Source organism: Ranitomeya variabilis, chromosome 8 (genome assembly GCF_051348905.1).
Source record: "Ranitomeya variabilis isolate aRanVar5 chromosome 8, aRanVar5.hap1, whole genome shotgun sequence".
Classification (NCBI taxonomy): Eukaryota; Metazoa; Chordata; class Amphibia; order Anura; family Dendrobatidae; genus Ranitomeya; species Ranitomeya variabilis.
This window is the reverse complement of record NC_135239.1, coordinates 88,890,192-88,915,421: the sequence shown is the minus strand read 5'-3', so window position 1 is coordinate 88,915,421 and position 25,230 is coordinate 88,890,192. Positions and strand designations below refer to the sequence as shown.

At 42.4% G+C, this 25,230-nt stretch overlaps 1 protein-coding gene across 1 annotated transcript in view; it reads right to left on the bottom strand.

Moving 5' to 3' along the window:
* LOC143788497 (uncharacterized) overlaps window positions 1–25,230 on the bottom strand; it is a 186,738-nt gene that overhangs the window by 69,342 nt on the left and 92,166 nt on the right. The window contains exons 18-20 of the mRNA XM_077278193.1: window positions 24,252–24,512; window positions 23,864–24,124; window positions 22,131–22,388 (exon numbers count right to left, since the gene is read on the bottom strand). Of these exons, the coding sequence (XP_077134308.1) occupies window positions 22,131–22,388; window positions 23,864–24,124; window positions 24,252–24,512 (780 nt within the window). The remainder of the gene's footprint in view (window positions 1–22,130; window positions 22,389–23,863; window positions 24,125–24,251; window positions 24,513–25,230) is intronic.

Sequence of the window (25,230 nt, the reverse complement as noted above, 5' to 3'; positions counted from 1 at the left end):
GGAATTTTACATGACAGGTCTGAGTAAATTTCTTATTATTTAGTTATTTCTCCAACCATGTCCGTCAGCTGAAGCTGCTGTGCTGTCCTCCCTCTATCTCTCCAGTCCATAAATACATTATTTTTGTCATCTCTATGTGATACAGTCTGGGCTTGTAGTGTTGGGAGAAGAATGGGGTGTAAGTTCTTTAAGGGGTGTACTAAGCTGCTGCGTGATCTAATAGTATGGATCGGACCATTAGGCTGACAGCCAGGATTACGTTCTCCGACCTTACCAGAGAATGACCTTCATCTTACTGGGATTTGGTAATTTATCCTGTCCTTTATATCAGTTAGTATGGCCCCTTTATACAGTATAACCTAAACTAGAAAATAAGTTGTTTTATCTGCTCACCAACTCCGCAGGTTGTGCGCTAGTGGTTTTGTGTGCGGTGCAAGGATGAACTTCAGGCCACCTCCCAGGCCATCAAATCAAAACCAGTATGTAGAACGTGCCCCAGCATTCATAGATTCAGGTAGTAAAAATGGCACAATTATTGAAAAATACTTATTTGATGTTTTAAATTCACTCTCATTATATGTATGAGACACCGGGTCCTCGAGTTGTGAACCCGTATAGGCTCTTAATCATGACACTACATGATATACAAAGGGGACATTAGTAATAGGTTCCAAGAATTGTGACAATTTATTACCTGAATCTACGGATGCTGGGTCACTTTCTACACACTGGTTCCCTTTATACAGTGCCATAAAGCCATTTTCAATCCAAGTTTTAGAACTTGTGCTCGTAAATATTTTGCCAGTTCAGCACTTAAGAAAGACCCATTATCCATAATGTGTATATAATATTACATGGCTGTTGAATCTCTTCTCTTTTTGGAGTAACTACTCTAGATTGGTGATCCCAAATTGTGTCCCCAAGCATCCTGACACAGATGAGCCTTGTTCTCATTATTGTTGCTGTCATAAGCTTCTTTTTTTCACTTATAACATTAGTGCACTGTGGGGGTGTCTTGAAAAGTGCATTGACACGCCCCCATTGCACCTCTAGCCTGATTTGCATATCGCTTCTATGCTAGATTTCTCTTGACTGGCACATCAGATCTCTACAAACGAGGTATGGTTTTTAGTGGGGGCCAAGTGACAATACAGTAATAGTAGATGAAAGAGGAGAATCCAGCTCCACAGATGTGCAAAGTTCTTTATTTGGGTAAGTGTACCACACAGGACATAAGATAAAACTTCATGTTAGCATCTGCAGTTGTGCTCAAAAGTTTACATACCCCGGCAGAATTTTTGCTTTCTTGGCCTTTTTTCAGAGAATATGAATGATAACACACAATGATAAGTCAGCTTACCAGAGCCAGCTTAGACTTTTTGTTTGCAATCCAGCGCCTCGCACAGATAAGGGTGAGACAATCACAACAAAATCCAAACTGAGAAGAGGAATCCAGCGAATTGGTATTGGTCTATAAAATGTAACTTTTATTTCATCTGAATAAAATGAACCAACATATGGCATCCAGCTTATACACACTAGCACAGTAGTTCAGCGATAAACATAGTAACATAGTAACATAGTAGCAAGGCCGAAAAAAGACATTTGTCCATCCAGTTCAGCCTATATTCCATCATAATAAATCCCCAGATCTACGTCCTTCTACAGAACCTAATAATTGTATGATACAATATTGTTCTGCTCCAGGAAGACATCCAGGCCTCTCTTGAACCCCTCGACTGAGTTCGCCATCACCACCTCCTCAGGCAAGCAATTCCAGATTCTCACTGCCCTAACAGTAAAGAATCCTCTTCTATGTTGGTGGAAAAACCTTCTCTCCTCTTCATCTTATCTTAGTCAAGATCTAGCTGAAACACAGGATTTTCTTAATTATATACAACCCCTGGCAAAAATGATGGAATCACCGGCCTTGGAGGATGTTCTTTCAGTTGTTTAATTTTGCAGAAAAAAAGCAGATCACAGACATGGCACAAAACTAAAGTCATTTCAAATGGCAACTTTCTGGCTTTAAGAAACACTAGAAGGAATCAAGAACAAAAAATGTGGTAGTCAGTAATGGTTACTTTTTTAACTAAGCATAGGGGAAAAAATATGAAATCACTCAATTCTGAGGAAACAATTATGGAATCACCCTGTAAATTTTCATACCCAAAAATAACACCTGCATCAAATTAGATCTTGTATAATGTGGACCACATTCCCCCAGCGGTTTATCCCTGCTACGCGACACTACTCTGCCAGTTAGTGCGTTCAGCCCATTATACAGATAATTACCTTGACAAAGGCCTTACAGCCGGTGGTGCTGTATGATTGGTCTAAATAAAATTGAAATTTTTTTCACCATTTTTCAATATTTGCCTCAGGTGTATCTAAGTTGAAATATGTTGTGTTACTTTTGTGTATACTTGAAAAATGTTTAGATACTGCTGAGATTCCAATGGCTTCAGGGTTAATTGCATCTGAAAGATGCCGTCGAATTCGAGTTTTTAATGGGCAAGTTGTGCAGCCGACATATTGCAATTTACATTTAATACACTCTATTAGGTATACAACATAAGAAGTATTGCAATTAATGTAGTTACGTATTGCAAAAGTTGAGGAATTATAAGTGGAATAAAAATTATGATTTTCTTTGTGCATGTTCACATGCTTTACAGCGATTTGCTCCACACTTGAAAAAACCTTTAGTGTGGAGCCATGTTTCTGAATGAGAGGATTGTTTGGGATTACTAATGAATAAACTGGGAGACAAAATTGATCCTAACGTTGGTGCACGTTTAGCTACAAATCGAATATTATTTTTCAAAATTTCTTTCAATTTTACATCATGATTCAGCATAGGTGTACATTTCTTAATAATATTGACTATCATTGTATTGCGGACTATAGCTGGTCGTAAATGTAATCATATGAATATTTTTTATTGATTTTGATTTACTATTGGTTAATAATTTTTCTTGATTTATATTAGATACAATGTTTTTGTGATTTATTCAATGACCAATGTGCATAGCATCTTTCTTTTAATTTAGTACATGTTTTTTTGCTTCAATTTGGAATAAATTATGTGTAGAACAGTTTCTTTTTATTCTAATTAGTTCTCCAAACAGATTATTTTTAATAATATGTGGAGGATGACATGATTGCGCTTTTAATATGGTGTTACTTGCTGTAGGTTTTTTGTATGGGGAGATTATCACTTTTTGTTTATAGTTGTCACCTGGAAATGAAACTTAAACTTAAATGAAAATTGGTACTTTCAGTTTGATAAGAAAAAGTGAATTTCAAATTAAAATTATTCTTCTTGATATGGTCGGTAAATGCGATGGCCTCTTCCGTGTGCCATTCCTCACCAGGAGGAGGTCATCCGTGCAAGGCGCTGGATTGCAAACAAAAAGTCTAAGCTGGGTCTCGTAAGCTGACTTCATTTTTTCTTTTTTGATATTTGCTGAGTTCATGTCATGCTATATACAGCCAGTTTAACCTCTAAAAATGTATCTTATGGGACTCGTTTGCATACCAACATATGAGCAGTCCACGCATTTGATTTCCATACATAATCGATCCGCTAAATAATAATTTTGAAGACATTGGAGATTGTACAGCCAGGTTAAATAAACTGGCTTCAGTATTTAATGACCATGCACCAGTGAACACTTGTGAACCAGATGGTTTGAAAGATCTGATGTTAAAACTGGAAAACAAGATGACAAAAGAAATGTGCACTTGGTGGGACTATACTACGTTAAAAACTTATGAATCCAAGAATATGATACCAAGAGGTTTGCGCTTATATAAAACAGCCACTACTATTTATAATGAAGATTTTGAAAAAGAATGGCATGATATCTTACATCAATGTTCACTTAAACTTGTGTCACTGATCATCAAATATGAGGACCAAGAACTTAAAATAGTAAGAAAGGAAATCAAAACTATGCAGAAATCATTGGAAACAGACACCAAACACAAAGATTTAAATTTTTATAATGACCGACTCACAGCCAATTTATCTAAACTGAAAATTTTTATTATGGGCTTTAAAAAGAGGAAATTTAAAAGGGACACTGAAGATTACACATTAAATCAAGTGTTTAATTGGACAAAAACACCACTATCCATTTAAAAAAACACTCATTCAGATACAGACAGAATGAAGGAAAAGTCAGCTTTAGAGAAAAGGAAAGTTATACAGAGAATTCTTGTCCATCAACTTCAGAGGATTTTTCGGATTCATCAGCCAGTTCTAGTACTACATTTTTCCAACAAAATAAAAATAAAAAAACAAACATTACTTCAAATCAATCTGGAAATACATAAAAAAAACATTGGAGAAGGGCGGGTCGAAAGCACAGGAGGGGGAAGATATCAGACCCGCTACAAGAATCGCTGTTATTAGACATTCCAGTATGGAACCTGTCCAGTTACATTGTATCAGAATCGCAAATCTGTCCTTAGCAAAGGCTCAGGTTTTTCCCCTACAAATAGATTTGACATTTTCCAAACTCTGATGGATATAAATAAGTTTGCAAGAAATCTTACTCTCAAATGTCATTTTTTTTCAATCAAACAAGGATGATACAACACAACCTGAAGACATTTCATGTAAACACACAAGATGTTTACAGATCTTTTGAAGAACAAAAAGCCCTTCTCAATTTAAAATTGATGGAAAGTGACTCATCAACAGAAACAACATCTTTAAATGATGACTTTTCAACAGGAAATGCACATTTTTTTATCCTCTTCAATCCCGACCAACAATACTGGACCATTTCCAAGATTTAGTAGAGAAATATCTTATAGCCTTGAATAAACGCACACAAGATATACAAGAAAAAACTTTAATCTGACCTATGCTGAAAAAAATCGCAATCAGTGAAATTCGTGCCCTGACGAAGAAGGAATTTATCCTTCGAAACGCGTTGGTTTGTGTCCCTGCACGCTCCCCGTCCTTATTCCTTGTGTGATGTCACACTTTAGCTACGCCCTTTCCACGCTCCGCCACTGCTTCGGTGTTGCTTCCGGCCGGGGCACGCTAGATGCAGGCGGCTCGTCCCAATTTCTTGTGACCAGCGAGCAGCTATTCAGCGTATTCCATTCCTCCGCTCTACCACAACGGGACTAATCACTGGACACCTCTCGGGAAAAGCTACAGCTACGCTGTGGTGCCAATACAGATCCAGGCAAGAGCAGCTATCCAGCGGATTCTACCCCTCTGCTCTACATCACGGGACTAACTACTGGACACCTTTCGGGACTAGTTACAGCTACGCGGCGGCGCCAACACATATCCAGGCAGTAAGTGCTTGTGCAAATAATCATTTTGTCTGGCGGCATTGCTAATTACCGTATCTGCACAACTATTTTCCTTTGTGTCCACATATTTATTCTATTTTCCAACGCATCCCTCTAGCGCAGGTGATAACTTTTATATTCATTTTATTCTTTCATTAAGCAGGGGTTCACACAGACACTGTCTGATCACCAGCAGCAGCGTTGTTTCAGTGTCTTTTTAATAGTGCAGCGCCAGTGTACTATTTTATACATTGAAATTAAAAACAATCAAGATTTGATAGTAGGTAGAGTGGACAAATGTGGTACTATAGTCCTACTTGATGCAGGATTATAGAAAAAACTTAATCTGATAGATCTGGAAAATAATGAGATATATGAAGAGTTAAAATCAAACCCTACTAACACCTTTAATGAAATTCTATATAATTTAATACAGGAAGGTTTATATCTAGGAGCTATAAATAAAAAACTAGCTGAATATGTACCGTATTTTTCGGACTATAAGACGCACCGTACCATAAGACCCCAAATTTGGGGTGAAAATTGCAGAAAAAAAGATTTTTCATAAGATGGGGGTCCATCTTATTGTCCGAATTTAAGATCTCTTACCTGAGGGTGGGCAGTGGCAGAGCAGGGTCACAGGAGGCATGGTGTCAGCAGAGGTGCAGTGATGCTGAGGCGCGGTGGGCAGCACGGCATGCACCTGAGCAGGATCCCTTCCTGCTTAGGTGGGCGACACCATGGCCTGGTGTCCATGGGTAGGTTGTGGCAGTGCTGTGGCAGTGGCCAGGGTCCCTTCCATATTTGAGGTGACGCCATGGAGGTATTGAAGGAGAGCAGCATAGCTGGGTTATGTACTCTGCTTCCCAGGGCTTCAGGAAAATGGCCGCGGGAGGCTGTGCGGGCGCATTTTCCTGAAGCCGAGATCTCAATCTGCGAACTCGGCTTCAGGAAAATGGCCGCCGCGATCTCAATCTGCAATCTGCGCACGCTGGCCTCCCACGGCCATTTTCCTGAAGCCCCAAGAAGCAGAAACCTCAATCTGCGCACGCGCGGCCTAAGGAAGATGGCCGCCGCCACCAGGAAAGCCATGACTCACCCAGCTCTGCTGCTCTCCTTCAATACCGGGCCGCGGCATCATCTCAAATGTGGAAGGGACCCTGGCTCACGCCATACCACTCACCGTGCCACATCATCCCCGCACCTCTGCCGCCGCCACACTGCCGGTAAGCCTGCATTCCAACTATAAGACGCACCCCCCATTTTCCTCACAATTTTTTGGGGGAAAAAGTGCGTCTTCTAGTCGGAAAAATACGGTATATAATGAACATCCCATCACACCTATATATCATTCATTTCCAAAAATTTATAAAAATTATTTCCCTCCACCAATGAGACCCAAAGTAGCAGGTATTGGCTCCCTGGGGGAGAAACTTGGAGCATGAGTCGATCACTATCTTCAACCTTTAGTACAAGATGCTCCAAGTTATGTCTGAGACTCTAAATATATTACTACTGTTTTTGATAATTTTTCATGGTGAAAGTTTTTCATGGTTATCTTGTGATGTATTGGGGTTATACTCCTCAATTCCACATTCAATAGCGTTATCCAGCTTGTCATACTATTTAGACACCTTTAGTGATTATGAAGTTAAAATTTAGGATTTACTTCAGTGGTGGAATTTCTTCTATATCACAACTATTTTAGTAATTGATTCTTTTTTACAGAAAAATGGAGTCAGCATGGGAGCTAAATTTTCTCCATCCCTAGCAAATATAGTCAAGAGTAGATGGGAGGGACTTTTTTTGTATAATGATGGCAATGTATACAGTAAGTTCATTGTTTGGTATGGACGCTTCATCGATTACCTCCTCCTGGTGTGGAATAGCACACGTGGAGACCATCGCATATACCGACCATATCAACAAGAATAATTTTAACCCCTTAGTGACAGAGCCAATTTGGTACTTAATGACCGAGCCAATTTTTACAATTCTGACCAGTGTCACTTTAAGAGGTTATAACTCTGGAACGCTTTATCGGATCCCGCTGATTCTGAGATTGTTTTTTCATGACATATTGTACTTCAAGTTAGTGGTAACATTCCTTCGATATTAATTGCGATTATTTATGAAAAAAATGGAAATATGGCGAAAATTTTTAAAATTTTGCAATTTTCAAACTTTGTATTTTTATGCCCTTAAATCAGAGAGATATGTCACAAAAAATAGTTCATAAATAACATTTCCCACATGTCTACTTTACATCAGCACCATTTTGGAAACAATTTTTTTTTTTGTTTGGGAGTTATAAGGGTTAAAAGTTGACCAGCAATTTCTCATTTTTACAACACCATGTTTTTTTTAGGGACCACATCACCTTTGAAGTCATTTTGAGGGGTCTATATGATAGAAAATAACCAAGTGTGACACCATTCTAAAAACTGCACCCCTCAAGCTGCTCAAAACCACATTCAAGAAGTTTATTAACCCTTTACGTACTTCACAGGAACTGAAACAATGTGGAAGAAAAAAATGAACATTTAACTTTTTTTTGCAAACATTTTACTTCAGAACCATTTTTTTTAATTTTCACAAGTGTAAAAACAGAAATTTAACCACAAATTTTGTTGTGCAATTTTTCCTGAATACGCCGATACCCCATATGTGGAGGTAAACCACTGTTTGGGCGCACCGCAGCGCTTGGAAGTGAAGGAGCACCGTTTGACTGTTTCAATGCAGAATTGGCTGGAATTGAGATTGGACGCCATGTCGCGTTTGGAGAGCCCCTAATGTGCCAAAACAGTGGAAACCCCCCACAAGTGACACCATTTTGGAAACTAGACCCCTTAAGGAACTTATCTAGATGTGTGGTGAGCACTTTGAACCCCCAAGTGCTTCACAGAAGTTTATAACGTAGAGCCGTGAAAATAAAAAATCGCATTTGTTTTCACAAAAATGATTTTTTCGCCCACAAATTCTTATTTTCACAAGGGTAACAGGAGAAATTAGACCACAAAAGTTGTTGTGCAATTTCTCCTGAGTACGTCGATACCCCATATGTGGGGTTAAACCACTGTTTGGGCGCACCGCAGAGCTTGGAAGAGAAGGAGTGTCGTTTTACTTTTTCAATGTAGAATTGGCTGGAATGGAGATCGGACGCCATGTCACGTTTGGAGAGCCGCTGATGTGCCTAAACAGTGGAGACCCCCCACAAATGACACCATTTTGGAAACTAGACCCCTTAAGGAACTTATCTAGATGTGTGGTGAGCACTTTAAACCCCCAGGTGCTTCACAGAAGTTTATAACGTAGAGCCGTGAAAATAAAAAAATCAAATTTTTTCTACAAAAATGATCTTTTTGCCTCCAAATTTTTATTTTACCAAGGGTAACAGGAGAAAATGGACCCCAGAAGTTGTTGTACAATTTGTCTTGAGTACGCCGAAACCCCATATATGGGGGTAAACCACTGTTTGGGCGCATGGCTGAGCTCGGAAGCAAAGGAGCGCCATTTGACTTTTCAATGCAAAATTGACTGGAATTGAGATCGGACGCCATGTCGCGTTTGGAGAGCCCCTGATGTGCCTAACCAGTAGAAACCCCCCAAAAGTGACCCCATTTTGGAAACTAGACCCCCCATGGAATTTATCTAGATGTGTAGTGAGAACTTTGAATGCCCAAGTGCATCACAGAAGTTTATAATGCAGAGTCGTGAAAATAAAAAATATATTTTTTTTAACAATAAAGATTTTTTTAGCCCCCAAGTTTTTATTTTCACAAGGGTAACAAGAGAAATTGGACCCCAAAAGTTGTTGTCCAATTTGTCCTGAGTATGCTGGTACCCAATATGTGGGGGTAAACCACTGTTTGGGCGCACGGCAGAGCTCGGAAGGGAAGGAGCGCCATTTTGAAATGCAGGCTTTGATAGAATGGTCTGCGGGCGTTATGCTGCGTTTGCAGAGCCACTGATGTACCTAAACAGTAGAAACCCCCCACAAGTGACCCCATTTTGAAAACTAGACCCCCCAAGGAACTTATCTAGATATGTGGTGAGAACTTTGAATGCCCAAGTGCTTCACAGAAGTTTATAATGCAGAGTAGTGAAAATAAAAAATATTTTTTTTTCCCACAAAAAAGATTTTTTAGCCCCCAAATTTTTATTTTCACAAGGGTAACAAGAGAAATTGGACCCCAAAAGTTGTTGTCCAATTTGTCCTGAGTATGCTGGTACCCCATATGTGGGGGTAAACCACTGTTTTGGCACACGGCAAAGCTCGGAAGAGAAGGAGCGCCATTTTGGAATTCAGACTTTGATAGAATTGACTGTGGGTGTTATGTTGTGTTTGCAGAGCCCCTGATGTACCTAAAAAGTAGAAACCCCCCAAAAGTGACCAAATTTTGGAAACTAGACCCCCTAAGGAACTTATCTAGATATGTGGTGAGAACTTTGAATGCTCAAGTGCTTCACAGAAGTTTATAATGCAGAGTAGCGAAAATAAAAAAATATTTTTTTTTCCCACAAAAAAGATTTTAGCCCCCAAGTTTTTATTTTCACAAGGGTAACAGGAGAAATTGGACCCCAAAAGTTGTTGGCCAATTTATCCCGAGTACGCTGATGCCCCATATGTGGGGGTAAACCACTGTTTGGGCGCACGGCAGAGCTCAGAAGGGAGGGAGCACCATTTGACTTTTTTAGCGCAAAATTGGCTGTCGTGTTTGGAGACCCCCTGATGTACCTAAACAGTGGAAACCCCCAAATTATAACTCCAACCCTAACTCCAACACACCCCTAACCCTAATCTCAACCCGATCCATAATCCTAATCACAACCCTAATGATAATCACAACCCTAACCCCAAAACAGCCCTAATCTCAACCCTAACCATAACCCTAATCAAAACCCTAAATCCAACACACCCCTAACCCTAATCCCAACTCTAACCCTAACTTTAGCCCCAACCCTAACCCTAACTTTAGCCCCAATCCTAACCATAACTTTAGCCCCGTCGTCACAAAAAGAGTTCAATGTAACCTTTTTTTTGTACGTCGCGTCCGCCATTTCCGCGCATGCGTGGCCGTAACTCTGCCCCCTCCTCCCCAGGACATAGACTGGGCAGCGGATGCGTTGAAAAACTGCATCCGCTGCCCACGTTGTGCACAATTTTCACAACGTGCGTCGGTACGTCGGGCCGACGCATTGCGACCGCCCCGTACCGACGCAAGTGTGAAAGAAGCCTAAGGCTACTTTCACACTAGCATCGTACTCGGCCCATCGCAGTGTGTCGGGCCGACATACCGACGCTAGCGTTGTAAGCGCCGTACAACGGGTGCAGCGGATGCTGTTTTTTCAACGCATCCGCTGCCCCATTGTTAGGTGCGGGGAGGCGGGGGCGGAGTTCCGGCCGCGCATGCGCGGTCGGAAATGGCGGACACGTCTCACAAAAAAGTTACATGTAGCTTTTTTTGTGCCGACGGTCCGCCAAAGCACGACGCATCCGTCGCACGACAGATGCGACGTGTGGCAATCCGTCGCAATGCGTCGCTAATGCAAGCCAATGGAGAAAAAACGCATCCTGCAAGCACTTTTGCAGGATGCGTTTTTTCTCCAACGACGCATTGCGACGGAAGCCAAAAAACGCTAGTGTGAAAGTAGCCTAACCCTAGCCCTAACCGTAACCCTAACCCTAAATTTAGCCCTAACCCTAACTCTAGCACTAACCCTAGCCCTAACCCTAAATTTAGCCCCAACCCTAACTCTAACCCTAACCCTAACCCTAACTCTAACCCTAACCCTAACCCTAACCCTAACTCTAACCCTAACCCTAATTTTAGCCCCAACTCGTCTCTCCTGCCGGCCAGCAGATGGCAGAAGATGGCGGGCGCACTGCGCATGCGCTCGCCATAAGGAAAAAGCCGGCCGGCAGGAGGAGACAGAAGAGGACCCAGGGACACCGGGTGAGTATGTTAGGGTCCCCGAATCCCCCTATTTCTCTGTCCTCTGATGTGCGATCACATCAGAGGAAAGAGAATTACAGATCGCTTTTTTTTTTTTTTTTTTGCGGTCGCCGGTAAACTGTTAATTACCGGCGATCGCAAAACAGGGGTCGGTGCAAACCGACCCCGATCATGTTCTTTGGGGTCTCGGCTACCCCCGGCAGCCGAGACCCCAAAGAACTTCCGGGTGCCGGGCGGCGGGCGCACTGCGCGTGCGCCCGCCATTTTTTCCCGGAAAAAAGATGGCGGCGCCCATCGGGAGCCACGAGGAGCACCGGGGGAGGTAGGTAAGTATCGGGGGGCTATTGGGGGCCATCGGGGACCACATTTCTCTGTCCTCCGATGTGCGATCACATCGGAGGACAGAGAAATTAAACGGCAAATCGCGTTTTGTTTTTTTTTGTTGCGACCGCCGGTAAACGGTTAATTACCGTCGATCGCAACTCGGGGGTCGGTAAAAACCCCCCAAATCATGTTCTCTGGGGTCTCGGCTACCCTCGGCAACCGAGACCCCAGAGAAAATCCGACTCTGGGGGGCGCTATTCACTTTTTCCACAGCGCCGTTAATTAACGGCGCTGTGGTTTAAGTACCCTTAGCGGCTGCCGTTAAAAGGCGTATCGGCGGTCGTTAAGGGGTTAATTTGAAATTCACTTTCTCTTATCAAACTGAAAGCATCAATTTTCTGGACCTTTTACTTACAGGGGACAACTATAAACAAAAAGTTATAATCTCCCCATACAAAAAACCTACAGCAAGTAACACCATATTAAAAGCGCAATCATGTCATCCTCCACATATTATTAAAAATATTCCATTAGGAGAACTAATTAGAATAAAAAGAAACTGTTCTACAGATAATATATTCCAAATAGAAGCAAAAAAAATTTACTAAATTAAAAGAAAGAGGCTAATAATAATAATATTCGATTTGTAGCTTAAACATGCACCAACGTTAGGATCAATTTTGTCTCCCAGTTTATTCATTAGTAATCCCAAACAATCCTCTCATTCAGAAACATGGCTCCACACTAAAGGTTTTTCAAGTGTGGACCAAATCGCTGTAAAGCATGTGAACATGAGCAAAAAAAATCATAATTTTTATTCCACTTACAATTCCTTAACTTTTGCTATACGTAACTACATTAATTGCAATACTTCTTATGTTGTATACCTAATAGAGTGTATTAAATGTAAATTGCAATATGTCGGCTGCACAACTTGCCCATTAAAAACTCGTATTCGACGGCATCTTTAAGATGCAATTAACCCTGAAGCCATCGGACTCTTAGCAGTATCTAAACATTTTTCAAGTATACACAAAAGTAACACAACATATTTCAAATTTACTGGAATAGAAAAAGTATACAAACCATTAAGAGGAGGAAATTATAAATGAAAATTTGTTAAATAGAGAATCTTACTGGATGTTCATGCTGGATCCTCGGGTTCCAAATGGTCTCAATGCAAGACATGATTTGATCACACAATATTGAACTTATCTTGACATGAATTTTTTGTAATACCATCTAATCTGTCCTCTTTTGTATATATATGGTAGAGTCGCAAATTTTAAGTGTTCTACTTAATTAATCACCTGGGAGAATCAGACTAAGGCCGGGGTCACACTAGACCGTAATACGGACGAGTGCCATGCGATAAAAAATCGCATAGCACTCGGCCCAATGTTAATCTATGGTGCAGCTCCCATCATCCGATATTTTCTCCACCGTATTTCGGATCCGAGGGAACTCGCAGCAGGCTGTGATTGTCAGCGTATCTCGGCCGAGACTCGCCAATGCAAGTCTATGGGTGCGAGAAAAAATCGGATTACACACGGACCATGCGTGTGCATTGCGAGAAATACGCAGCGGTGTTCTATAGAAAAGCCGGTAATTCAATTGCCGGCTTTGCATTTCTCCTTCACAAACCCGACAGGATATGAGACATGGTTTACATACAGTAAACCATCTCATATCCCCTTTTTTTTGCATATTCCACACTACTAATGTTAGTAGTGTGTATGTGCAAAATTTGGCCGCTGTAGCTGCTCAAATAAAGGGTTAAATGGCGGAAAAAATTGGCGTGGGCTCCCGCACAATTTTCTCCACCAGAGCGGTAAAGCCAGTGACTGAGGGCAGATATTAATAGCCAGGAGAGGGTCCATGGTTATTGGCCCCCCCGTGGCTAAAAACATCTGCCCCCAGCCACCCCAGAAAAGGCACATCTGGAAGATGCGCCTATTCTGGCACTTGGCCACTCTCTTCCCACTCCCTGTAGCGGTGGGATATGGGGTAATGAAGGGTTAATGCCACCTTGCTATTGTAAGGTGACATTAAGCCAGATTAATAATGGAGAGGCGTCAATTATGACACCTATCCATTATTAATCCAATTGTTTGAAAGGGTTAAAAAACACACACACACATGATTAAAAAGTATTTTAATGAAATAAACACAGCGGTTGTTTTAATATTTTATTGCTCTCTCATTCCATTTTCAGACCCTCGCTTGGCAAAACAATAAACACACAAGATACATACCCTCTCTGATGAACTGTCACGTCCCACGAAGTAATCCATCTGAAGGGGTTAACTAATATTACAGGCAGAGCTGCGATAATCCACTCGCTCGTGTCTGTAATCCCCGGGTGCTGAAAGGAAAGCAGTGATGTGTACTTACATTCAGTCGCGGTGATGCGCCCCCTGGTGGATGTCCTCATATGACCTGGAGCGTGGGAAAAAGTTCCCAGGCTGCAGTTCATGAGAACATCCAGCAGGGGCGCATCACCGCGACTGAATGTAAGTATAGATCACTGCTTTCCTTTCAGCACCCGGGGATTACAGGCACGAGCGAGTGGATTATCGCAGCTCTGCCTGTAATATTAGTTAACCCCTTCAGATGGATTACTTCGTGGGACGTGACAGTTCATCAGAGAGGGTATGTATATTGTGTGTTTATTGTTTTGCCAAGCGAGGGTCTGAAAATGGAATGAGAGAGCAATAAAATATTAAAACAACCGCTGTGTTTATTTCATTAAAATACTTTTTAATCATGTGTGTGTGTGTTTTTTAACCCTTTCAAACAATTGGATTAATAATGGATAGGTGACATAATTGACGCCTCTCCATTATTAATCTGGCTTAATGTCACCTTACAATAGCAAGGTGGCATTAACCCTTCATTACCCCATATCCCACCGCTACAGGGAGTGGGAAGAGAGTGGCCAAGTGCCAGAATAGGCGCATCTTCCAGATGTGCCTTTTCTGGGGTGGCTGGGGGCAGATGTTTTTAGCCACGGGGGGGCCAATAACCATGGACCCTCTCCTGGCTATTAATATCTGCCCTCAGTCACTGGCTTTACCATTCTGGCGGAGAAAATTGCGCGGGAGCCCACGCCAATTTTTTCCGCCATTTAACCCTTTATTTGAGCAGCTACAGCGGCCAAATTTTGCACATACACACTACCAACATTAGTAGTGTGGAATATGCAAAAAAAATGGGAATATGAGATGGTTTACTGTATGAAAACCATGTCTCATATCCTGTCGGGTTTGTGAAGGAGAAATGCAAAGCCGGCAATTGAATTACCGGCTTTTCACAGATATCGCGCTGAATGAAATATAAATACAGAATATATATATATGTGTCTCAATGACATATATATATATATATATATATATATATATATATATATATATATATATACTGTATATATATATATACTGTATATATGTTTTCCCGAACATTTGAGCACATAAATCCATTAGATGTCGGTTTTGCAAGCTTGCGAGAAAATCTCGGCATACGGATGCCATACGGATGTCACACGGATGTCACACGGATCATTTGATGCGAGGAAATTGCATCCTCGCACTGCACACGTATCACTGTTTTTGAAACATTTGTGCGATTCTCGGCCGTGAAAAACAGACCGTTTTTTTATACGTTAAGTGTGTCCCCGGCCTAACAAGGATTCCTGGTATAACTATATAATTAAGAAAAACCTGTGTTTCAGCTAGATCATGACAAAGACAGGATGTCGAAACGCGTTGATCGCTGAACTACTCTGCTAGTGTGTATAAGCTGGATGCCATATGTTGGTTAATTTTACTCATATGAAATAAAAGTTAAATTTTATAGAAAAAAGCTAATTCGCTGGTGTCTTGATCCAGGCCGAGGTTTGTTTCTTGTTATTTTCTCCCCGGTCTGGTCATGCGGGGGTTAACCTTCTCTGCCCTGTTTTGGCTTTTGTGTGGCTATTACAGTCTGCTGTGGCCTGCAGACCAATGTCAGTGATAGTTCATGCTCCCAGGCTAGAGCAGCTGACCCCTTGATACAGTGTTTTGTCCTTTGCCCGTGTACTCTGGTCCCGTGACTTCCCTTTCCAGCCACTCCACTTTGTCTTAGTGTTCGCTCCCTGTGCTTGGACCTCTTGGTATGTGATCCGGCTTGTCTTCTGATCTATTTTACTGTCTCTCGTCTCGGTTATATCTGCTCCCATCTGGCTCAGACTTCTGGCTTGTATTTGACCATGTGTATTGCTATGACCTCTGGTACTTATTGTCCTGATGGTTTCTGACTTGGCTTGTCTGACTACTCTTTCGCCACTTGGTGGTGCTTGGGCTGCTGCTCAGTGGTGTTACGTTGAGTGTGCAAACTCTCTTCCCTCACCAGCATCCCCTGGTGGAGGTTGCACTGTACTGCACTGCAGCAGCATTACATTATCACTGACCATACATTTAAAGGGGATTTTGCATTTCTTCTCTGCTCTGCTTTCTATGGATCCGCTCCATGCCTTGGCGGATCAAATGGACAGTTTGACAGAAATTATGCAGGATCTGTCTGTGAAACAGAGGGCCTTGGCCTCGTCTCATAACCACCTGCAAAAGGAACTATCTGACACAGTAAAATCTTTGCAGACTGTCTGTAAGCAATCTAACACTATTGATGTCTCATTGCACTCTCCGGAGAGGACTGTTGGATCATCTGAATGATGCTCTGGTTCTCCATCCACCACCCAGTTCATTGGAGGAGGCTAGGACTCAGGCTATCCGTATGGATCGGAGGCTACGGGAGAGAGGTGTTACACAGCGAGAGGTTCTATTGCTCCCAGCTAATCCTGTTGTTTTGTCATCATCTGAACCCATGGAGGTGGGGGCCACCAACCTCACGGAGAAGGAGAGGAGACAGCGACGTGAAGGAAAGCTGTGTTTTTACTGCGGAGATTCCGGACATTGGAAAAAGGACTGCCCCTCCTGCCCACCGACTACAAACGGCTGAGTCTGGGTGGTCGTGGAGGTCACCCAGATTTCTAGGTACCTTTTTCTTCATTTTCGAAAGTGCTGTTGGAAGTGGAACTTAGTTGTGGGAGTTGCTGCACACCCACTTTTGGTTTCATGGACTGCGGGTAATCAATGAACTTTATTGACTCTAACTTGGTGACCAAGTGTAAGTTAGGGACAGTTCGGCTGGAGACTCCTATTCATATTGTTGCCATTGACAAAACTCCACTGGCTAAGAATGTCATCAAGTTTGTCTCAGAGGAGTTTCTCTTTAAAGTGGGTTCCTTGCACCAGGAACATATTTCATGTTTTGTTCTAGACAATCTGCCTGCGGGACTGGTGTTGGGGTTCCCCTCGTTACAGTTATATAATCCTGGGACAGACTGGGTATCTCGGGACATTGTTAAATGGGGTCCTAACTGTAGTAGAAGTTGCCTTTCTACTGTATCTGTGTCATCCGTCAGTCTGGAGGGTATTCCAGAGTACCTGAAGGACTGTGAGGATGTGTTCTACAAAAAGGAGGCTGAGGTTCTTCCACCACACCGCCCATTCGACTGTGCTGTTGATCTTGTTCCTGGTGCCAAATTGCCCAAGGCCCATCTGTACAATCTCTCCGGCCCTGAGCAGGCTGCTATGAAGGAGTATATCTCTGAAAGCCTTCGTAAAGGGCTCATTCGGCCATCTGTTTCCCCCATGGCAGCGGGGTTCGTTTTTGTTAAGAAAAAGGATGGTGGTTTACGCCCAAGCCTCGATTTTCTGGAAATGAATAAAATCACTGTAAGGAACACTTATCCCCTCCCACTTATACCTGATTTGTACAATCAATTGTCAGATTGTGAGATTCAAGAGGCCCAATCTCTTGCTCCTCCGTCCATACCTAATAAGTTCTTCGTGCCTGTCCAGTATCGGTAAAGTGTGCTTTGGGAGTTCCATGAATCGGCACTGAGTGGGCATCCTGGAATCTCGGTTACGCGTAAAGTCATTGCTGGGTTGTTTTGGTGGCCCTTGTTGGCTTCTGACGTCACTCGGTTTGCATCCTCCTGCAAAATTTGTGCCTGCGCAAAAACCTCCCATAACCAGCCGGCCGGGGAATTGGTACCACTGCCAATTCCAGATAGACCGTGGACTCATCTGTCCATAGATTTTATCACCGATCTTCCCCCCTCTAATGTCAAAACTGTGATCTGGGTAGTTGTTGATAGGATCAGCGAACAGGCGCATTTTGTACCATTGGTGGGTCTTCCTAATGCTGAGACTCTATCAAAACTATTCATTGAGCATGTGGTCCGATTGCATGGTGTGCCTATTAGTGTGGTGTCTGACAGAGGTGTGCAATTTGTGTAGAAATTAAAAAGACCAAAAGGAGGCTATACAAAAAAACACACTACTAAAGGTCCGTATAGGGACCAATCAATAACCTCCTCTAATGTGCTGGCTGCAGACTATGTAAACATGGACTATTGACAGAAAAAAATAATACCTTAAGATAGTATCATTCTAACATAAATTATTAAATAACTAACACCAACGGGCAACCTAGACCCACAGCAGATGAAGCAAATATAATGCTGATAATAAAACGGTCTCAAAAGACTATTTTCGGCATTGTGAACAGATCTCTTATCAGCGCTCATCTTTGTTGTTCTATGGAGTTCTTTATACCAGGTTCCATATAGTTTTACGTAAGGATGTTTTTATGGGAGTCATTAGGCTTAGCCATATACAGCTACATGTCTTAATATACTGTGACCCCACAGTCTTTTGAGACCGTTGTATTAACAGCATTATATTTGCTTCTTCTGCTGTGGGTCTAGGTTGCCCGTTGGTGTTAGTTATTTAATAATTTATGTTAGAATGATAATATCTTAAGGTATTATTTATTTTTGCCAATAGTTTATGTTTACATAGCCTGCAGACAGCACATGGGAGGAGGATACTGATTGGTCCCTATACGGACCTTTAGTAGTGTGTTTTTTGTATAGCCTCTTTCTGGCTATTTTCATTGTTTTTAATGCAAGTGTTGTTCAGTGTGTTTTTTTCATTAATAATTTTTTTTGTATTTGAGCTTACTTTATTTAGGTGATCTTTACCATTGTATACACACTACTGTCTCTAGCTTATTTCTCATGATGCCCATCGTAGATGCAAACATGAAGTTTTATCTTGTGTCCTGTGTGTTACACGTACCCAAATAAAGAACTTTGCACGTCTGTGGAGCTGGATTCTTCTCTGCCATCTACTCTTTCTTCCAGCTGAGACCGAGCTTATTCTCCGCGCTCATAGGAATACAAAAACGCTGAGATGGAACTCCTTTTCTCCTATTTCCATCACTATACAGTAATACCACTAATTCCGCAGGTTCCCATTAATAACAAATCTTTACAACTCCTCCAAAAACGTAACTTACTTCAGCAATCAGTTGATCATTGCTGATATCGCCATAGAAATATAAGGGCTACTACATATTTCCCCAGTAAAAAGGTGGTAATACACCTCTCCAATCCAACTTACCGGTGACTATGTAACGGTCATACTGACTGCTTAACACCTTAATGACTGATATATATTGTTTTTGCAGCAGTTATGGGGACTGGTTAAATGCAACCCTATAACATTGGACATATAAAAGAAAGTTGGGTTGTTTGGCCCTGTTTTATACAAATTATATTATTTATTATTATTTAACCCCTTTGCTCACTCTGTCTCCCCATCAGACACAAGGATCTAACTATTAGGTCATGCTGGAGGGATATAAAGACACTAGATGGTAGCCCGATTCTAACGCATCGGGTATTCTAGAATATGTATGTAGTTTATTTATGAAGATTTTAGAATAATACATTGAATACACAGGATTCGGCTGGCCGTGACCAATTAGCGAAGCGTGGTTCAAATCCCGCACCTGTCGCTGATTGTTCGCGGCCACCCACGTAGTATATAGCACAGCCACGTAGTATATAACAGCCCACGTAGTACATAGCACAGCCACGTAGTATATTGCACAGCCACGTAGTATACAACAGCCCACGTAGTACATAGCACAGCCACGTAGTATATTGCACAGCCACGTAGTATATAGCACAGCCACGTAGTATATAGCACAGCCACGTAGTATATAGCACAGCCCACGGAGTGTATAACACAGCCATGTAGTTTATAACAGCCCACATAGCATATAACACAGCTCACATAGTATATAAAAGCCCACGCATGCATTATATAACACAGCCCACGTAGTGTATAACACAGCCCACATAGTGTATAACACAGCCCACGTAGTGTATAACACAGCCCACGAAGTATATAACAGCCCATGTAGTGAATAACACAGCCCACGTAGTATATAGCACAGCCACGTAGTATATAACAGCCCACATAGTGTATAACACAGCCATGTAGTATATAGCACAGCCTATGTAGTATATAACACAGCCCACGTAGTATATAACACAGCCCACGTAGTATATCGCACAGCCCACGTAGTATATAGCACAGCCACATCTATCTATATATATAATTGTCTAAGGGTTTTTCCGTCTGTCTTTCTGTCTTTCTGTCTGTCTGTCTGTCTGTCTGTCTGTCTTTCTGTCTGTCTGTCTGACCTGGAAATCCCGCGTCTCTGATTGGTCGAGGCCACCATGCCTCGACCAATCAGAGACGGGCACAGCATGGCGACGATGATGTCATAATGGAAATCCCGCGTCTCTGATTGGTCGAGGCCGCTAGGCCTCGACCAATCAGCGACGGGCACAGTATCGACGTAGATGTCATAATGGTTGCCATGGCGACGATGATGTCACAAAGGTTGCCTCGACCAATCAGCGACGGGCACAGTCTGCCGCGAATTCTGGAATCATCATTGTCCATATACTACGGGGACATGCATATTCTAGAATACCCGAAGCGTTAGAATCGGGCCACAGTCTAGTATATATATAATTGTCTAAGGGTTTTTCCGTCTGTCTGTCTGTCTGTCTGTCCTGAAAATCCCGCGTCTCTGATTGGTCAGGCCTGGCGGCCTCGACCAATCAGCGACAGGCACAGTATCGACGTAGATGTCATAATGGTTGCCATGGCGACGATGATGTCATAAAGGTTGCCTCGACCAATCAGCGACAGGCACAGTCTGCCACGAATTCTGGAATCATCATTGTCCATATACTACGGGGACATGCATATTCTAGAATACCCGATGCGTTAGAATCGGGCCACAATCTAGTAGTATATAACAGCCCACGTAGTGTATAACACAGCCATGTAGTATATAGCACAGCCTATGTAGTATATAACACAGCCCACGTAGTATATAGCACAGCCACATAGTATATAGCAGCCCACATAGTGTATAAGACAGCCACGTAGTATATAGCACAGCCTATGTAGTATATAACACAGCCCACGTAGTATATAGCACAGCCCACGTAGTATATAGCACAGCCCACGTAGTATATAGCACAGCCCACGTAGTATATAGCACAGCCACATAGTATATAGCAGCCCACATAGTGTATAAGACAGCCACGTAGTATATAGCACAGCCCACATAGTATATAGCACAGCCACGTAGTATATTGCACAGCCACGTAGTATATTGCCCAGCCACGTAGTATATTGCACAGCCCACGTAGTATATTGCACAGCCCACGTAGTATATAGCACAGCCACGTAGTATATTGCACAGCCACGTAGTATATTGCACAGCCACGTAGTATATTGCACAGCCCATGTGGGCATCATATCCCTGCTAAAAAAAAAGAATTAAAATAATAAATAGTTATATACTCACCTTCCGTTGGCCCCCGGATCCAGGCGAAGCGTTTACCGATGCTCCTCGCGCGCTCCGGTCCCAAGAGTGCATTGCGGTCTCGCGAGATGATGACGTAGCGGTCTCGCGAGACCGCTACGTCATCATCTCGCGAGATCGCAATGCATGGAGCGGTCACCGGAGCGTCGCGAGGAGCGAGAAAGGCCTGTTCTGGATCCGAGGGGCCAACGGACGGTGAGTATATGACTGTTTTTTATTTTTTTTATTATTTTTAACATAAGATCTTTTTACTATTGATGCTGCATAGGCAGCATCAATATTAAAAAGTTGGTCACACAGGGTTAATAGCAGCGTTAACGGAGTGCGCTACACAGCTGCATAACGCGGTCCGTTAACGCTGCCATTAACCCTGTGTGAGCACTGACTGGAGGGGATTATGGAGCGGGCACTGACTGCGGGGAGTAAGGAGTGGCCATTTTGCCGCCGGACTGTGCCCGTCGCTGATTGGTCATGGCTGTTTTGCCGCGACCAATCAGCGACTTGGGATTTCCGTGACAGACAGAAAGACAGACAGACAGAAAGACGGAAGTGACCCTTAGACAACTATATAGTAGATAATTCATTAGATCATTGGGGATCACATACTGCTGTTAGAGCTGTTACCCAGTTACTGAGCAATATTGTTCCTTCTCAATAATTACAAGGACCCTCATATTAGTGATTACTGGTAAAAGCAGGTAGTACCACTCTAATAAAGCGCTATTTTACCTGTATAAAAATCCAAGGTGCTAGGTATGCCATTGCAATGTGCATTTGATGCTATGAGAGTGGCACTGTACGCCTGCCCACACTGGAGGCCACTGACGTCACAAGTTGTGTTTTCGGAGCTGCATGATTCGCTAAAGCCATTTGTTCCCGTCACACGCACAGAATATGTTGTCGCTCCTTGTGCAGGATCCCACAGTACAGTTGCAGAACTTTTTCCACAATGTAGTTCTGTCCTTAAGTTAGCGGGGAGGCATGGCGCTAAGAAGGAGATAAAGCAAGTGAGTATCTGTAGGATGAACATATGCAAAATTGCGCATATTAATAAAAATAAGAAAGTCAAGGGAGCAAGGGATGCAGGCCGACCTGGGAATAGTCACAGACAAATCTAGCCAAGTCCAAAGACTACACAGACGCTGAAGCATGCCGTCTGCGGAGATGTGTTACTGCTTCATGCCGATGCTACATCTGGCACAGTGGGCACAGTAATGGGCACAACACGAAGCCGCCTCAAAGCCACTGGTGAGAAAGTGTGATGGAGATGGTATAAGCTCAAAAGTCAATGACAATTTTCTCTAAATTCTGCTTTAGGTGGTCGCCCTACTATATCTTGGCTGCCAAAGATGAAGCCATTTAGTCTGATCCCTGTATTCCATCAGACAGGTGACTAAACCAAAGGATACACCCTCGGACCAATGTTATTCAATGGGGCAATACAGATAAACCATTTTTTTTTCACTGACCTAATCTGTGCGTGAAAAAAAATCAACATGCACAATTTTTCTCTGGAAATTGTATGAGAGTCCCCCATTCAAGTCTATGGGTGCGAGTAAAAAATCAGATGTCACAGTTCAGCTTCCGATTTTTACAAATACTGTATCTATGTGTAGTTTTTGTCTGGTTTCTCTGTATACGGTGAAATTGACGGCCCTCAATATTGAAGAAATTGGAACTATAGGAGGCTCCATACACAGAGTAGATCATAAATAACCTCCAATTGATAATGCCAGCTTCTGCCTCAAGTTATTTTGTAAGTGTTATGGGGTTCAGCCTCTAAGGGGCCACCATTATTGTATGTGTCCTACACAAGACATTACCTGAAAAAAAACTGAAGATTGGGACACAGATGCAGAATACAGGGGACACAGGGTTCTGGAATAAAAGTAAACACATACTAGAGTGGTGCTGTTCACAGGGGTTGAACAAGTATCTTTGGGACCCCAGGACAAAACCTGGCAGGAGGGAAGGAGGCCTCAATCAGCAAAGGCCACAGATAGCCGATAATGGACACATTTACTATACCTGGTACATTAACCTCATGCATCGTACGCTGAGCTGGAGAGATTTGTACCTAATTTATTAAAAGTCACAGTCTTAATAAATGTAAACAAGTGGTTGTTGGATGATTCTAAGTGTGTCACATCTCCCTGGCACTTCTGTGAGCTATTGTGATCGCTAGGCCACTAATGGATTTCTTTTATAACTACTCACAGCCGCACACATACAGACATGGATGCCACCAGCACACTATGCAACCGTGGTACTGTTTCAGCCCATAAGTTTGGTCTATAATATTCGAGTCCAAGGGTATGTAGAAAAGAGAACCATGTAGTTGCAATGTGGAACATCAGTAATGCAGTAACACAACATTAATAGTATTTTCTGACAGAGAGACCCACATGTAGGATCACTAATTACTGTCAGTTCTGTGACATTTGCATATTTCTTATCATTACCTTTGGTAAATGTCTTTTCCTCTAGGCTGTCATTAGCCAGAAAATCATTGAATACTGTGACAGTGACATTGTACGTCTCCCCACACTGAAGTCCTCCGATGCTGCAGGTGGTGTTTGTTGTGTTGTACATGTAATTTCTTCCTTCTGATGATCTTACATTGGCCGTATAATGTACAGCCCCTGGGGAAGCCAACCACTGCAGCGAAACCTCATCAGAGTTACAGGGGGAAAATATAGACATATTTTGTGGGGAACAAGGACCTAAGAAGAAAGAACCTTTTGGATAATACTATATCAGATATACTGTTCATGTCACATTTTACATCTCGTTTGTTAGGACGACCTACATAAGGTTTATCAGCACAATATACAATATAAAGTATCTTACATGTGTCCAGCACACCCACGCTCTTTTCCACACTGCTACAGATGTCGTTCTGAGCCACCATTACTACAGTGTATTCTCCACCACAGGGGACATTTCTCAGCCAGCATGACGTGGCCTGACTGCTACAGTTGTACCTTTCTCCAACTGATCCATTCAATGAGGAAATATAATTTAATGCTCCCCGAGAATTACTCCAGGAAATCAGCGCCGAATTACTAATGCAGTCCAGGGCTGTGTTCACATCCATTGGGATACAAGGAGCTGTGGATTGTAAATTAAAGAGAAAAGTGAATACATTTACATTGCATTTGAATATTTTTAGATATGTTATAGTTCTTTCTTACTCGTGTTGATCATGGTTATAAAACCCCACCAAGTCCTCAAACCCTGATCTTCTCTGGAGCACAGTGATGTATGGCCAATAAAAAATTCTATACTTCCTTACACCACTCTGAATAGATCGAGAAGTGGGAAATAGAGCGCACAATTGGGTGGTACCCTATGGAGGGAGAGTAGGAGAGTGCTGGTTGTGCCCACCTGGTGGAGGTGCGACAGGCACAACTCCTATGTAGGCATGAAGAAAAACAGCTGCTGCTGCCCCGAGGCTGGAGGATAAATCCTCCAGGAGATATTGGATAATGTAGGTGGGCTGCGCTGCTGGAGTAAATCAGACATGATGATGACAATAAGGGTTTCCATTCTCAAAGAGTTTAAACACCGCATCGGCGTCTTTATCAAGTGAGAAAAACAAACACCTTTGAAAAATGCTGTAATCAAAATCCTTATTTTCATCATCAATTCTGAAGAACTGATTTACTCCAGCAGCACAGCCCACCTACATGTCCATCCAACTGGATCCATACACCACTCTGCTCTAGGAGAAAGATGGGTGCTTCTGCTTCTTGGTTTGAGTGATCGGTCGGGGCACACGACCTCATCAACTACTGATCAACAAGGAAGATAACATAAAAAAAGTTTT